Source organism: Aulonocara stuartgranti (genome assembly GCF_965226115.1).
Source record: "Aulonocara stuartgranti genome assembly, chromosome: 13".
NCBI lineage: Eukaryota > Metazoa > Chordata > Actinopteri > Cichliformes > Cichlidae > Aulonocara > Aulonocara stuartgranti.
The window spans coordinates 28,327,134-28,341,307 of NC_138949.1; the positions used below are offsets into that span (position 1 = coordinate 28,327,134).

General features: G+C 36.8%; 1 protein-coding gene and 1 long non-coding RNA gene across 3 annotated transcripts in view; both read right to left on the reverse strand.

Annotated features, from left to right (window-relative positions):
- Window positions 1–481: 481 nt before the first annotated feature.
- On the reverse strand, window positions 482–1,781 carry LOC309721086. The gene is made up of 4 exons (XR_014280654.1): window positions 1,674–1,781; window positions 1,496–1,583; window positions 1,333–1,410; window positions 482–663 (listed from the first exon to the last, which is right to left on the reverse strand). It is a non-coding gene; the product is annotated as an uncharacterized lncRNA (long non-coding RNA).
- Window positions 1,782–4,558: 2,777 nt separating this feature from the next.
- The window catches only part of bean1 (brain expressed, associated with NEDD4, 1), a 56,559-nt gene continuing 46,943 nt past the window's right edge, over window positions 4,559–14,174 (reverse strand). For both annotated transcript variants that reach the window (XM_082557127.1, XM_082557128.1), the window contains exon 5: window positions 4,559–8,467. In XM_082557127.1, coding sequence (XP_082413253.1) covers window positions 8,077–8,467 — 391 coding nt within the window. In that variant the 3' untranslated portion in view covers window positions 4,559–8,076. The remainder of the gene's footprint in view (window positions 8,468–14,174) is intronic.

A 14,174-nucleotide genomic window follows, 5' to 3' on the forward strand; every position in this document is an offset into this window, starting at 1 on the left:
CTAGGTTATAACAGTAATAATAATAATAGTTGTTATTCATACATATATAAATACAATAAAGACACTTAAAGCAGTCACACTGGCAACATTTTAAAGCATATATATATATATATATATATATATATATATATATATATATATATATATATATATATATATATATAATATACCTTTTTTTCATCTTTACAATGCAAAAGTTTTGTTCTTGCAAGTCTCTGTTTAGTGGATTTATATTCTTCTGCAAGGTCCTATGCATTTTATATATTATAAAAGGTAGCAATACTGCAGGAAGGTTTGATCAACCTAATTAAGGTTAAAGTTCTTCATTTGTTTTCCATAGCATACATGTGAGTTCTCTGAGGTAAAGATCAAAAACAAAGTAACGTACCTTTTATTTTACTAATTATTTACCATATAAGAAAATGTATTCTTATAATAATCTAAATTAGAGCATTGTAAATTAGGAATTAAAGATATCAGATTATCCTTTTAAATCCAAGTTGAACTTTATTATTTTTCTGTATATAATATAACACAAAATATTTACATTAGCATTATTTGTATGATTGCCATGTTTGTTTATTCAGCATGCCTTGGGTGGGAGCCACATTTATAAGAAGCTTTTGAAAACCTCTCTTTTCTGTCATGGATCATCAGGTTTCCCTGCAATAAAAAAAACAAAAGATCATTAAGTCACAAACACTACTTCCACACCAAGTACAACCAACATATACTCTGAGAAAGGTTTAGTCTGTTATCCTGAACTCTACAACTTTCTGGTTTCATAGTTGTTCGAGGTCTAAGTAAATACATTTCTGGTAAGTTTATGTACAGCACACCTGTCAGTACTTTCAAAATTGTGCTGAGGTGCAACCCTGAGGTACTGCATGTACAGTTTTTTATGGCAACTTCATGGCCATAGTGGTAAAGACTTTAAACACAAACACACTTCTTTTCATATCTTAGTGAGGACATCTACTTGACTTTATGTTTTCCCTAGCCACTTACCATAACCATCACAAGTGAATGGCTAACTCTAACCCTTAGCCTAAACCTAACCATAGCCTAACTGTAACCCTGACACTAAACCACATTTTGAGCCTTAAACATGTCTCCAAACTCGTGGGGCTGGGCATTTTGTCCCCATAAGGGCTGTTGGTCCCCACAAGTATAGTAGCATTCCAATTTTTGGTCCTTACAAAGATATCTAAACATGGTACACACACACACACACACACACACACACACACACACACACACAAATGTGAGCAAACACAAAACTATTCTTAGTCAACATACCTCCTGCGCAAGAAAAAAAAAAAAAAAACATACCTCCTGCGTTTTCTGGTATAAATGGCTTCAAAGTTCCATCTCTCTCTAGCTCGTGTAGGGCTATGTAATCTGGAATGACTGTAAGATTGAAACCATCATAAACAAACTTAGTGTTTAGTAAGGGCTGTTTGAGTATTCTCTAAGTCATACACACAGGTCTTACCTTTAGAGTCCTCATTGGGATAAGCAGGCATCACTGTAAGTCCGACCACAAGAACAAGGATCAGGAGCACAATATGAGCTTTCATTTTCTACAGGAGAAATGAGGTTTAGTGTAGTCCTTTGGCTTCAATTCCACATTAAGGGGAGAAAAACAGATTTTTAATAATAGCTCATCTTACCTTTTTATTCACGAGCAGTAGCCTCTCAATGGGTCTTTAAAGTTATAACTGCTGTTTACAGTGTCTCAGACTGACTTATAAACCAGTCCAGCAGGACTTAAGCTAGGTGTGCACATGTCAGAAGCATCTCAAAAATCTACCCAGGTCAGTTTTGGGAAATAAAGTGTTCTAAAAATAAATCACATGTTCCCTGTATTCAAAAGCACAGAGCTTGGCGAACTGAACTAAACTGCTCACACTGATATGAGGTATTTGACTGGGTTAGCAATAAAGAGCACTCAAAGCAAACATACTGACGCTAAATAAAAACAATGATTGTGAAATAAAAGACTTGAAACTAAGCTTCAATTTAAATTTGCACGTATAAGCAAGGCAAATAGGAGTTGAAACTATTCATCTACAGTCACTCTGTTTTAATGTTACAAAAAGTCAAACCCTTTTTAAAGTAATCACGAAAACCTGTGTTTTTGTTACAATGAGATCCACCAAAAGGGCTCCGTATAAACGACTCCTTCTGTAAGTATTCTATGTTGCAACTTGTAAACAGTAGATGAACAGATACATCATGACTGCATATTTTTCAGCAGTGTAACTATGTAGCTCTAAAAAAAAAAGAAATAGAAAAAGTGTGCCATTTGCATGTTGTTTTTCATTTCCCCAGATGACTGCAATTTAGAAACAGAGTAACTTCATATTTATCAAAGATTTTGTTTTGTCAAAGAGCTTGTTTTTCTTAGAGTAAAATGAGACTCCCCTCCTCCGCAGTTCTGTAAAAAAGTCAATACAAACTCAGAAAATCTCCCTGTGACTCTTCAGCTAACCTCTCCAAATATCTTATTGTCAATACTATTATTATCACTTTTGTAACTGCTATTGTTTATGCAGAATAACATACCAGACAAAAACAAAATGTAGAAGAGAATAGTATGAAGTTAGAAGATGTCAAGGTGTGTGGAGTGTAAGGCTGAGGATTCAAATGCAGAACACAAGAGGTCGACTTCAGCAAAAAGTGAGCCTTTAATATGGTTTATAAGAGAAAGTCTAAAATAGCAGAGAAAAGTCCAGAAAGTAAAGAAACAATAATCCAATAACCACAATGAGTGAGGCTAACAGTATGCTGAGCACAGGGAACAAACACGGGAAATGGAGTAGATGCTGTGAAAAAGTATAAAGGCTGATTAGGGAATGTCCAACAGCAGAGTAAGGACTGGCAAGGACAATCAGGCAGATGAGAGCAACACTACACAGGGCATGAGAGAAACAAATCTTCACTGTAAAATAGGAAAAAATACAATGGGTACTAACACTTAACATGTATGAAAGAACATGAAGACTAACACTTAACACAAAAAGATGTGACAGAGAGAGGAGCAGATAGGGAAATGCTCAGGGAACTTAAACATCTACCAAAAACACGGAAAATAATAACACAAAATCCACAGAATCACAACAGCCACACCGAGGAAAATGTCAGGTTAAAATAACCCATAATTAGCCAACTTTTAAAAATCTGTTTAGAAAAAAATGGATAAATCTAATCACAAGTTTGAATTTGCAAATGTCACACTGATGCAATATTTCAACATTGTAGAGCCTCTAATGTGGGCCTTGCTAGTGTTTGCTCAAAAAACAATTTATTTAGATTATGATTGGTTACACATGTAAACCATCAAAATTGTATTTACTTACAGAGAATGCACCTGCAAAGTAATGCAATCCTAGCTGAACAATTAAGTTAAAGACTGAGACACTTTAACTAAGAAAGAATTCACACAGTTCCTATTAACTGCATTAAATCAGACAAATTTAATGATCTCTCCATTTTACCTTTTGTTTAATCTTATAAAGGTGTGACACATTCCTCCTCTGATACAGAACGTTGTGTAGTTCAGTGTTTCCCAACCGTTCCACCTGATTAGTACTCTAAGCAATCGGCATGAGTAACGGGCAGGATAATTACCTTCTCTTCCTGCTCTAATTAAATGGTTTGCCAACTGCCAGTGAAACAAAGACAAAGAAGCAATTGCGTAATAGTCATGCTGTGAGACGCGTAATAGCAATAGATAAAAATTTTTTTTTTTAAAGTAGTCAATCTGACCTGGGTCCTGGAGAAAATTCTGACCCAGATGAAGGCCCTAGCATGAGTAGCGATCAGAAGAAAGCAAAAAAGGTATACTGGGGACAAACCAAGCCAATTCCGCTATACCTAATGCACGGGAAAAAAATATAATATGCTTTTTGTGACATTTTTGTTTGGTGGTGTGCTGTTTTCTAATGTAAAATAAGTGCCGTGGCTCCAAAAGGTCGGGAAACACTGCTGTAGTTAGATAAATGTTCTCACCATTCTGTGTAGACTATTTTGTTCTGCAGCGCCCCCTAGTGGATAAATGTAAAACTGGCTTATCATAATGTCTGATTTTTAAATATTCTTCCGAGACCCAGCATATTCATTCATGGTCATTTGTCATTTTGGTCTTTATAACTTTTGACTTATTGGAGCTACCCTACTAAGTCCTGATGTGCCTAATTGTGGAATTTCCTGGTCTTTCTGATGATATCTCATGTGTTTGGGTGGTCTCTTTCAGTTCCGAAGAGACAGGAAATCACAAAAAAGTTCAACAGGAAGATACTTTTTTCCTCGGTTCTCAGGAGAATATGGTCAAAATACATAATTGGTTTAAATGTGCCTGTCTGAATCTTTGCTAGCCTGGGTGATTCTATCACGTTTGTTATGTGGCTTATACATCTTCTCATAAAACCCATCATTTTTATTTCATATTATTTTTACAAATGATTTTACTCTATACTTTTTCTATAGTATATAGAAGTCAGAAAAATGAAAGAGAGGAAAATAAGTAAACATGAATAGTGCAGAAACTTTGAAATGGCAGACAAAAACGTTTTATTACAACATATGGTAATCCATCAGAGAAAATTACTCTTGACTGAATGCTTAAAATCTTAAAAGCAGTACTGAGATTCTAACGTAATGAAGTAAATGTTGTGAGTGGCTCGTTTCCAGGTGCTAATTTGAGCCAAAAGACAACCAGTGATTAACTAGAACCCTTAAGAACAGCTTGAAACAGTCAAGAAAATGGTATCCTTTAGTAAAATCTGTCATCACAAGGCATTTAACAGGGATTCAGTTACAATAGCATGCTTTTACCCACATCACAAAATCAGTACATCACCAGAGATTTAGCTCAAAGCAGCAGATTGGTTGCCTTGAGATAATTATGGCTACAATGTTCAAGCTAACAGTCTGGGGGCTAATAGGCACATCTTTAACTAAAACACTATGTCACACGTAAAGATAATTTTAAAAAAATTGTCAATTTCTCAAATTAAACTAACATTGAAAAAAAATGTTATTAAAGCTCAGCCTTTAGTGGCTTCCTGCTTCAATAACTGGTGAATGATGATGTTGTCTACAGGTCTTAGTGTCTCCAGGATAGCCCCAATTTTAACTCTAAACACTTCATTCAAACATTTTGTGTATTTGTGACACATATAGTAAATTATATAACATATGTACACAGACACCTGAGGTGATAGATCAGGTTGCCTGGTGACCATAATGCAGGTATATTCATATTTTGTGCACCAACAGTGGCTGTCTGGGTTTTTGTTCCGTTTTGGTTAAGTTAGAAAAGTTTGTGATTTGTTCTGCTTTTATCCATCCGGGCTGTTCAGAGATAACACCCACATTGTAAAAATCCCCCTCTGAACATGTCTATGTCATGGTAACTGTACCATGTTTGTTGTACTTTAAAGAATTTCCCAACTTATTATGTTTCAAACTCAAACACAAAATAAATAATGAACAATTTAGATTTCTTTGGAAACTAATTGCCCTGATGTTTCCCCACATCTCATTAACAGAATGGAGTGTGTAATGATTGCATGGTCCATTTGAAAGAATGGCTGCAGATATATATTAAAATAACAACATTATCTCTCCGTTATTAACTTATTTACCGTTTTAATGCTGACTAATTATTAATTGGCAAAATTGTTCACTACAGATGCTTCCGACTGGCTTTACTTCCCCTTTGCTCAACTCAATTTATGTACAGCTGATGCATTTTAGCTCATATCTATTGCTTTGTTTCTGATTAGGAAATGATGCATAAATGGTGAAACATCGAAAACATTTGTATCTGGATTTACTTTGTTTACACTTTAAGCAGTTTGCTCAGCAACAGTCAGCTCTGATGCATATTAGTGTAAATGACCACCAATACACAGCATTACCAGATCACCCAAACCACCTGCTAATGGGATGCATTTGACCACATATCTGCTGTTGTATAAACTAATTTCCCCTGATGCATCTACAGCAAAATAACAAGGAAATACTGTATCAAGGACACAATGATAATTTTCTTTTGTCTTGTCTTGAACCATTTTGCAATTCTAACACTTGGAACAGTCCATACATGTTTGTCACCTTAAACATTTTTAAATAATGCCTGTAAAAGAAGTCTGGTGCCTGTCAGGCAGAATGATGTAATAACCTTTCAAGGGGACCCTTTGATTTACAAGTACCAGCAGAAACTTTGCAGCTGACAGTTACATGTTTAAATGTTGAGATACTGTAGCGGAAACATTTTTTTAGAATCAAATGCGAAAGGCTTTGCATATTACAAAAAATCTTACTGGGTCACTCTGTCTCAAATCATCGTTGTCCTTCAGCTCAGCCATCTTTGACTTTCCTAAAAATATTCATGGTTTGCATATATGCCATGATTGCTATGACATTTTGCTTTCATGCTATGACATTTTGCCCCCAAAACCATCTCACGTTGTCAAAGACCACTATTGACAAAGTAATTTAAATGTTCAAAATTTAATGTAAAATGAAACACACAGAATGCTTTTTGACCTAAAAATGCTATTTTCACTAAACTTCCATGCTGTTTTAAATTTTTCATTGTGTTTAGGATACGTGCCTGAATATTACACTAATGTGTAAATTAATGTTGTTGTTTTTAAAATCTAGAAAGGTATTTAATATCTTAAGGTAAAATTTCACAACAATTATCATACAGAATATATCCAAACTTTGAACATTTCGTCGAAAACAAAGGTGGCTGAAAAGAGAAGTTACTAGAAATTTAATGAGTTAAGATGGAATGACCCAAAAAGTTTCCACATCAGTTTATTTTGTTCATTAGTAATTAGTTTAGTGGCTATCGCAAGCCATGTGTTGCTCACCTGTGTGCAATACAGAGAACATTTGTAACGGTTTAAGCCAAGTGAATTATTTTATGAGAGCAGAACAAGAACAACAACGCAGAAGCATCCCTTATGAGTGAATAATGTAATAAAGTCTACAGTTTACTGTGTTTCTTCTCCGTTGCATCAACCCAACCTCGACAAGAGGAGAGCTCCAAGCTACATTTTGCTGCTGGGATCCAGTTACAGCATTGACATTAAAACCAGAGCCCTTGATTGGAAGAATTATGACAACTTATACAGCTGGACAAGTTGAACTCCTCTCTGGTGATGACAGATTCAAATGACATGCTAGCAATGTTTTCTATAGCATCATCATGGTGCTAAAAGGTAATACAAATATACCTGGAAAAATGGCATGTTGATAATTCCTTGTCCAGGTAGTTCCCCTGTTATACACAGCCATTTCATCACAAACTCCTTCTAATCAAACTACCACAACCAACAAACTAACACTGGAGGTTGCCATAAACCACGCTACTGTCTGCACACACTATAGAGATTGTAAATCAGCAGTGGTGTGCTGGTAGTTGACATGTTCTATATAACATCAGAGCTAAGTACAGTTTTTTCCCAAAACATTTCTAAATACGAAGATATGTGACATCACAGCAAAATAAACTCAGGGATGGTACTGAGTGTGCTTGTGTATACCTTAAACTAGACTACTAAAACCCACATCTATACTGTTCATACTCTTTCTTGTAAAGACAAACTCAATTTCCTGTTGTCTATGACATGATGGATAAATGTAAATGCATTTGTTTGGAAGCGATTCAGACTAAACTCCACACAAGACACACAACTCTTGTATCAGTCCTACTTCAAGGAGACGATAACAGTCAACACATGGCAAAACTAAACTAAACAACATAGAGGAGAGCCATTGAGAGAAGTTGCCATTCCAGGAACTTTGCAGTATAATGCAGTTCTTGAGTTTTATTTTGTCCATAGTCAAACAACAGTAAAATGGTTGAAAGCTGGAGTTTTGACTGCACTGCAGTCAAGCTTCAGCCTCTTCAGGTCTTTGCAACCGTGTGGAAGAAATGCACATCTTTTGGACCATCGTTTGGTGTCACAGCTGCTAATGAAAGCTATTTTCCACACATCCCAAGTGTTTGTTTAATTCACCAAGCCCACAGGTGAGAGAAACAAATTAACTGTCCTATGAGATCTGGTTCGCAGGGAGTTGCTGGGAGTTGCCATCATCCCCCCTCTCTGATTGGTGTTTATAAAGGTCACATGGCATGAGAGGGAGGGGCTGTCCCTGCTCTGGCAGCATTGACTCATAAGGTGGTGCTGCCTCCAGTGGGAAGGAGATGGATGCAAGATGTTGATGCTCCTGCTCTTGCAGTCCCAGTGGGTAGTGGGAGGGAGAAAACCAGGCAGCACTGGCTGAGGTCTCTCCGCAGTGTGGGGAAGGATCTGTAAGGGAGTAGCAAGGCCGTTCATCCTGCTCTGCTCCCCCCTGACAGGGGTCCACCAATGAGTAAGGAGGTGGGTCATCTGTAGGGATGTAGATCTGAGTCGAACCTGGACCGACACACTCATCATAGCTACAGGCAAAAGGACAAAAATGAAAAAGTTAGATAAATTACAGAACATTGATTTTATATCATAACATCAGTTACTAAGTTATGTTCTTCTTTGCCATTTGTGCATGTGGGTGTCTGGAGGTGGTTTTCTTTTCTCTTTATTATTTTTTTAGCTTACTCCAAGTGCAGGCACATAAAATGTATCCTTCCCAACACAGGAAAAATGATAGCAACTGCAAAATAACTCATACTTAAAGGGAGTAATCTGCTCAAACTCTTAATGGGCATTTTGTAAAGAAACATGTCTTTAGCAAATTTACAGTTGTGCTGACAAATGGTTCATGTCAGGTAGTGCGCTTGCTGAACTCTCCCAATGCTTATCTTTTTAATAAGCCGGCTTTTAATCTGCTATTTCATGATAGCTTGATGCCATTGCCTTATTTTCTATGTTCAAATACATCCATCCATAATAGAAATTCACAGGAGAATACCATAGGAGACAAGATGGACCCCTCCCACCATCAGACATGAGCTGTTGCACTGAGACATTCAGTTTCAAATATAAAGACAGTTTTAACTATGCACAATCAAGCAATATCTACAATGTGCTCTATATAAAACCATCTAAAACATACATTTGGAAGATAAATAGGCAAGACACAAAAAAATATAAACCTGCAGAATTCAGCTGTAGTCTAGAAAAGGTTTATGTATCTTTAATGCAAATTTTAAATACAGTTGTTCAGTGTTCTGGTAGGGAAAACCAAAGATGCACACTGTTGGCACTCAGGACTGAGCTGTTAATGAAGCCATAATATTGTTTTGCTTGACTAGTGACTCTATACATGCATAGCTGCAGTTATTAAGTCTTAATGAAAAGTGAGATTAAAGTTCCATGGCTTTTGTCAAAATATTCACTTAAGGTTTATAAGTGGGCTTAATCCATGTAAAGAAAACTGGAAATTCAACCTTAAAATTATGAAAGATTTCTGCAGGTTAGATGGATTATAACTGAATAAAAGACAAACAAAATACAAGCCAATGTAAAACGTTTCTTGTTTGACAGCAACTGCGTCATGTTGATGCTGGAAAGATGCAAAGCATGGGCACAATGACGTGACTGGTTCAGCTGCTGTTGTTCTGATCATTGCTCTGCCACTGCAAACCATGAGGAGCCCTAGAATTTTTATTTTATAAAATAGCCCTGTGGAAGTAATGGTAGATGAGAATGGGCCGTAGGAAGAGGTAAATCAGCGTAACTTAATCAGCACAGTGGTTAACAACATCAATACACAGCAGTGCCACACATGTGTGTATGAGTTTCTTTCTTTCTTTTTCAATTTCATTTTAGTTCAATTCAATTTTATTTATACAATACCAAATCACAACAGCAGTTGCCTCAAGGCGCTTCATATTCTACAATAATAGAAAGAAAACGGAGAAAATCCCAACAATCACATGACCTCCTATAAGTAAGCGCTTAAGCGATAGTTTCTTTCACGTTAAATTTGTGTCTTTCTGTGTATAGAAAAAGTGAGTGAGAGCTACTTCCGCCATGATGTGAAGATAACAGCTAATGTTCACTCCAGTTGAACATTAGCTGACGCCATTAGCTGTTTCCGGGTCAAAACTCTTCAGGTCTCAAAGTCAAACAAACACTGCGGCATCACTAAGAGTTAGAAAACTTTTCAAATAATGTAAATATGTAAGAAAATTGTGTATGTTTCTGTTCCGTGTCCTGTGTACTGTTTGTTTGTATATTTGTCTTTTTGGCTGCTGTTACAACCAAATTTCCCCTTGTGGGACAATTAAAGGATTATTCTATTCTATTCTATTCTATTCTATTCTAAATTCTTTCATCTTTAATGACATGATCAGTGTTGCTGCTTTACCAGGTGTAACAATTAAGTTTGACATCCAGGCATCCATAAAAACAGGATTTATTAAGTTTAACAGAATTTGAAGTTAGCAGGGAGTTAGCTTGCTAGTTTCCATCTAAGGTCTATATACCATGCTCTGACTGAGAGATTTCTGAAAAATTAAAACGTACAGCTCTGCTATCTCTTCCGACATAAATGAAGATAGAAAACTAAACAGTGATGTTTGTAGGGTTACTGAAGTTGGGCTTGCTGGTATATAATGATGTGCTACATGGTGGCTAGCTACATGGCTATGGTTAGCATAATATAAACACATGAAGCTGGAAGATGAACACAATCACTTTTTTCCACTTGATAAAAGTTAACATGAGGAGAAATATAATACAAAAAACATAATATAGAAAAATAAAGTTTTCTGCGATGGCTTTAGTTATAATTATTTATTATTAAATATTGTTTATCATTTATCATTTATCATTTATCGTCTTTCTCTTCTCTTTCTCACACCCCCATATAACTCAGGGTTTCAATAAATATATTCATGTGGATTATTTTCACTTGCCTCATGCTAAGAAATCTGACTGTAAACATCAGTGGCATGACAGCACGTTGAGGTGAAAATTGAAGACAGAGGGAAAGTGAGCGCTAGGCACGATGAGGTGTTGTAACACACTCTAAATCCCTGTGTCTCTTGTCTCTGAGGAGCTATATGCTGCTCTGTTCCCACTGTGTCTGTTTCTGCAAACACCTCACACTAGATAATGAATGAGGTGTTTTACACCTTTGTGTGTTCACTAGCATGTGTGTTAGCAGGGTGTGGCAGAATAAATAATAATTCGCCCCCTCTGGGAGACTTGCTGGGAGCTGCACAACTGCTTTTCTGTTTGTTGTTTTGTTTGTTTTTATCTGCTGCTTGTTTCTATTTAAAGTCCAGACATATCATGTAAATGAAATTCAATATCAAGGTATTAATTTATTAATAACTTAAGGATGCTGTTGCTTGGTGGCAAACAAACACATTGACACAATCCTCATGCTACAGTTTGGGAAATCCATGTTTCAACGTTTTTCCTGCATAGGCTGGCTGCTTCTGTCAATTAAGGCTAGGTTTATCTACTAGTTATTTTGCTATTTTATGCAGCTGTATGGAGGTTTGCTTTACAACAAAGCAACCCCCCCAAACTTTCACATGCAACCAATAAGTGAAGCCTGTCAAAAGCAATGGATGAAGTAGTTTGCCACTGATACAAGTGTGAAGAATGTTGCTTTTTCATTTTTCCTATTAACAGTCATGGTTTATTTAAACCCAGATATTTCCCAGACTTCTAACCTTGACCTAAAAGATTTTGTCTTAACATTTGTCACAGTAGAAAAAGAAGTCAAATGCACACGCATGTCAGCAGAAAGGGAGGACCTCTGGCATGTATTCATGCAATGGTTATGACGCTCTACAGAGCTGAACACCACACAGCTCTTGCTTACAGCATATGGTCTCTGTGTGTCAGTGCAAGTGTGTGTATTTGTGTGTGTAAAGCCAGCATGTTTCTGCTCTTTACCACTGTGAGAGGTTCTTGCCTGTGGAGTTAAACTGTAGATGGTGCTGCTACTGTGTGTGAATCATACCCAAAACTGATTTGATTTTTACAGCATAAAGCAGAAACAATATGAAACCTCTATATGACATTCAACAAATCAGTTTTCATCATATCAAATTACTCTTAGTGCCAGAAAACAATAATCAGGTGTCTACTTTCATTTTCCTGCTTTTCATCTCTTTACATTACCAGTTTGTGCACAGTGGGAAGATTAGTTTCCTCCTATGAGATGACAAGTGACACTGTGCAGAAATTGCTTTACAGCTTAATAACATGAAAAAACGCTTCCTGTATTTGTCAAACACTTGCAGTTAGTGTCACGCAGCCTGACACAGCAACGGGCAAATTATTGCAAATGCCTCAGCTGCTCCTAAACATGTCATTATTGAATGTTACGTGAAAAGTCACAGATGCAGGCTACTGTTGCTCCATCGTGGTTTACTGCTGTACAACTGGTAAAACACAGGTAACATCTCTGACTGCCTGCCTTTGCAACATGTAATTTACAGTTAATTACATATTATATATCAACAAAGAAGCAAATGTGATTCTAAATTCTCTATAATTCCAAGCTTAAAATACAAATGGATAAACTGTAGTTTTCCATCCATAGGTCATAGTATCCATAAACTGCTGACCAGAAACTAAGATGTTTCCACTGTTGTAGGCAGAACTCTGGATCAGAATCGGCAATCAGACCAGCAGCATATGCTGTGACACTCGAGACCAGACATAATAATGGGCAAACCTCAGCCTAAATTTGAGCAACATGACATAAATATTCCTTTTCACATGCTCACCATAACAGAATTGAAAAAATTATATTAATAGATCAGTGTCTGGACACATGTAAGTGGCAAACACAAAACAAATCAAAAGGAAACAAAGCTGTGACGTTAATGCTTATTTAAATCTTCTCAATACACGATGAGAATGTCACACGTGCCTTCCTACACTATGTGCTCACCAATGCTATTATGCAAATCAAATCAGAAAGAAAGGAATCTGCGTGTGTGTGTGTGCTTGCTGAGCTTCTCCCTGAGAGGAAGCAGAAGCTTTCAGTCTCCACAGGTGAGGCGCTGATCCGCAAGCGTGACTTTTTTTCTCTACCAGACTTTGTGTGTGTACGTGTGTGTCGGAAGTGTAGCGTTCACAGTCGCAGCAGGTGAGCTGTTGATCTGAGTTCTCTGAGTTTTCCTCAACCATCTGTGGCCTACACACGCAAAAATATGCACGCCCACACACGCTCTGATCATATGACTGCAACTACCTGCTTCTTCACAGGGTACCAAACAATAATTTGCCAGCACTATGGTTACAAAAAAAAGTGTGATTCGAATGTATGGATGTGAGTGTATGTGAGTTTATGCATATGCGTTGGTTGGCTGCTGTCCTGTAGTCCAAGCCAAAAAGTACGTCTCACACGCAGGCGGTCCAGAACATTCTGGTTTCCTGCCAGAGTACTGACGTAGCGCTCTAGCTCCCCTTCCTTTTCCCTGCTCTCCTCTTTGCTTTCTTTCCTTATTCTTGATAGAAAGCTGAGGAGTTCTTCACAGTTATTCTCACATTTCCGCTGTTCAAACTGAAATTCTCTAACTGCGTATGGGCACAATTTGTCGCCCACATTAGGCTCAAGCATCATTTAACACCACCAAACCCTGCTGCTACCAGGTGCATCCCTTCACATATGAGGTTTGACCAAAAACAATAGCAAACTTTACAATTGAAGTCCATATGGGGCTTTTTAAACACTGCACAGAGAATAAACTAAAAGGAAAAAAAAAAAAAACCCAATAACTTAAAAATAACAAGGTCATGTCTTAATTTCTTTTTTATTTCTATTGTCATATGTAACAAAAAAATGCATTTTTGCAAACAGTGTTTGTCAGGGAGACAAAAGGTTAACTCACTTAAAACAATGTGGTTTGTAGTTGTAATACTCTGATAAATATCAGTGGTATTTATTTTGTTTTCATGAGAATAAGTTAAAGAGAAAATAATTGTTCATGGTGAGGTTAAGAGTGGTATAGATATGTGATATAAATGTTTGTATTAAAATGCATAAATAGTGTGTGAAAAAATCAGTTACGTTAAAAAACCATAATTTCATGGAATGTGAATGTCTGTTAAAAGAGAAGAAGTGTAACTTGTTTTGTATGCTACGTCACGAGAGGTCATGACTTGCAGATGACTTCCGGGGGAAAGAGACTCGGGAGGAAGAGAGGAGAAAAAGAAGGATTACTAAAATGGCAT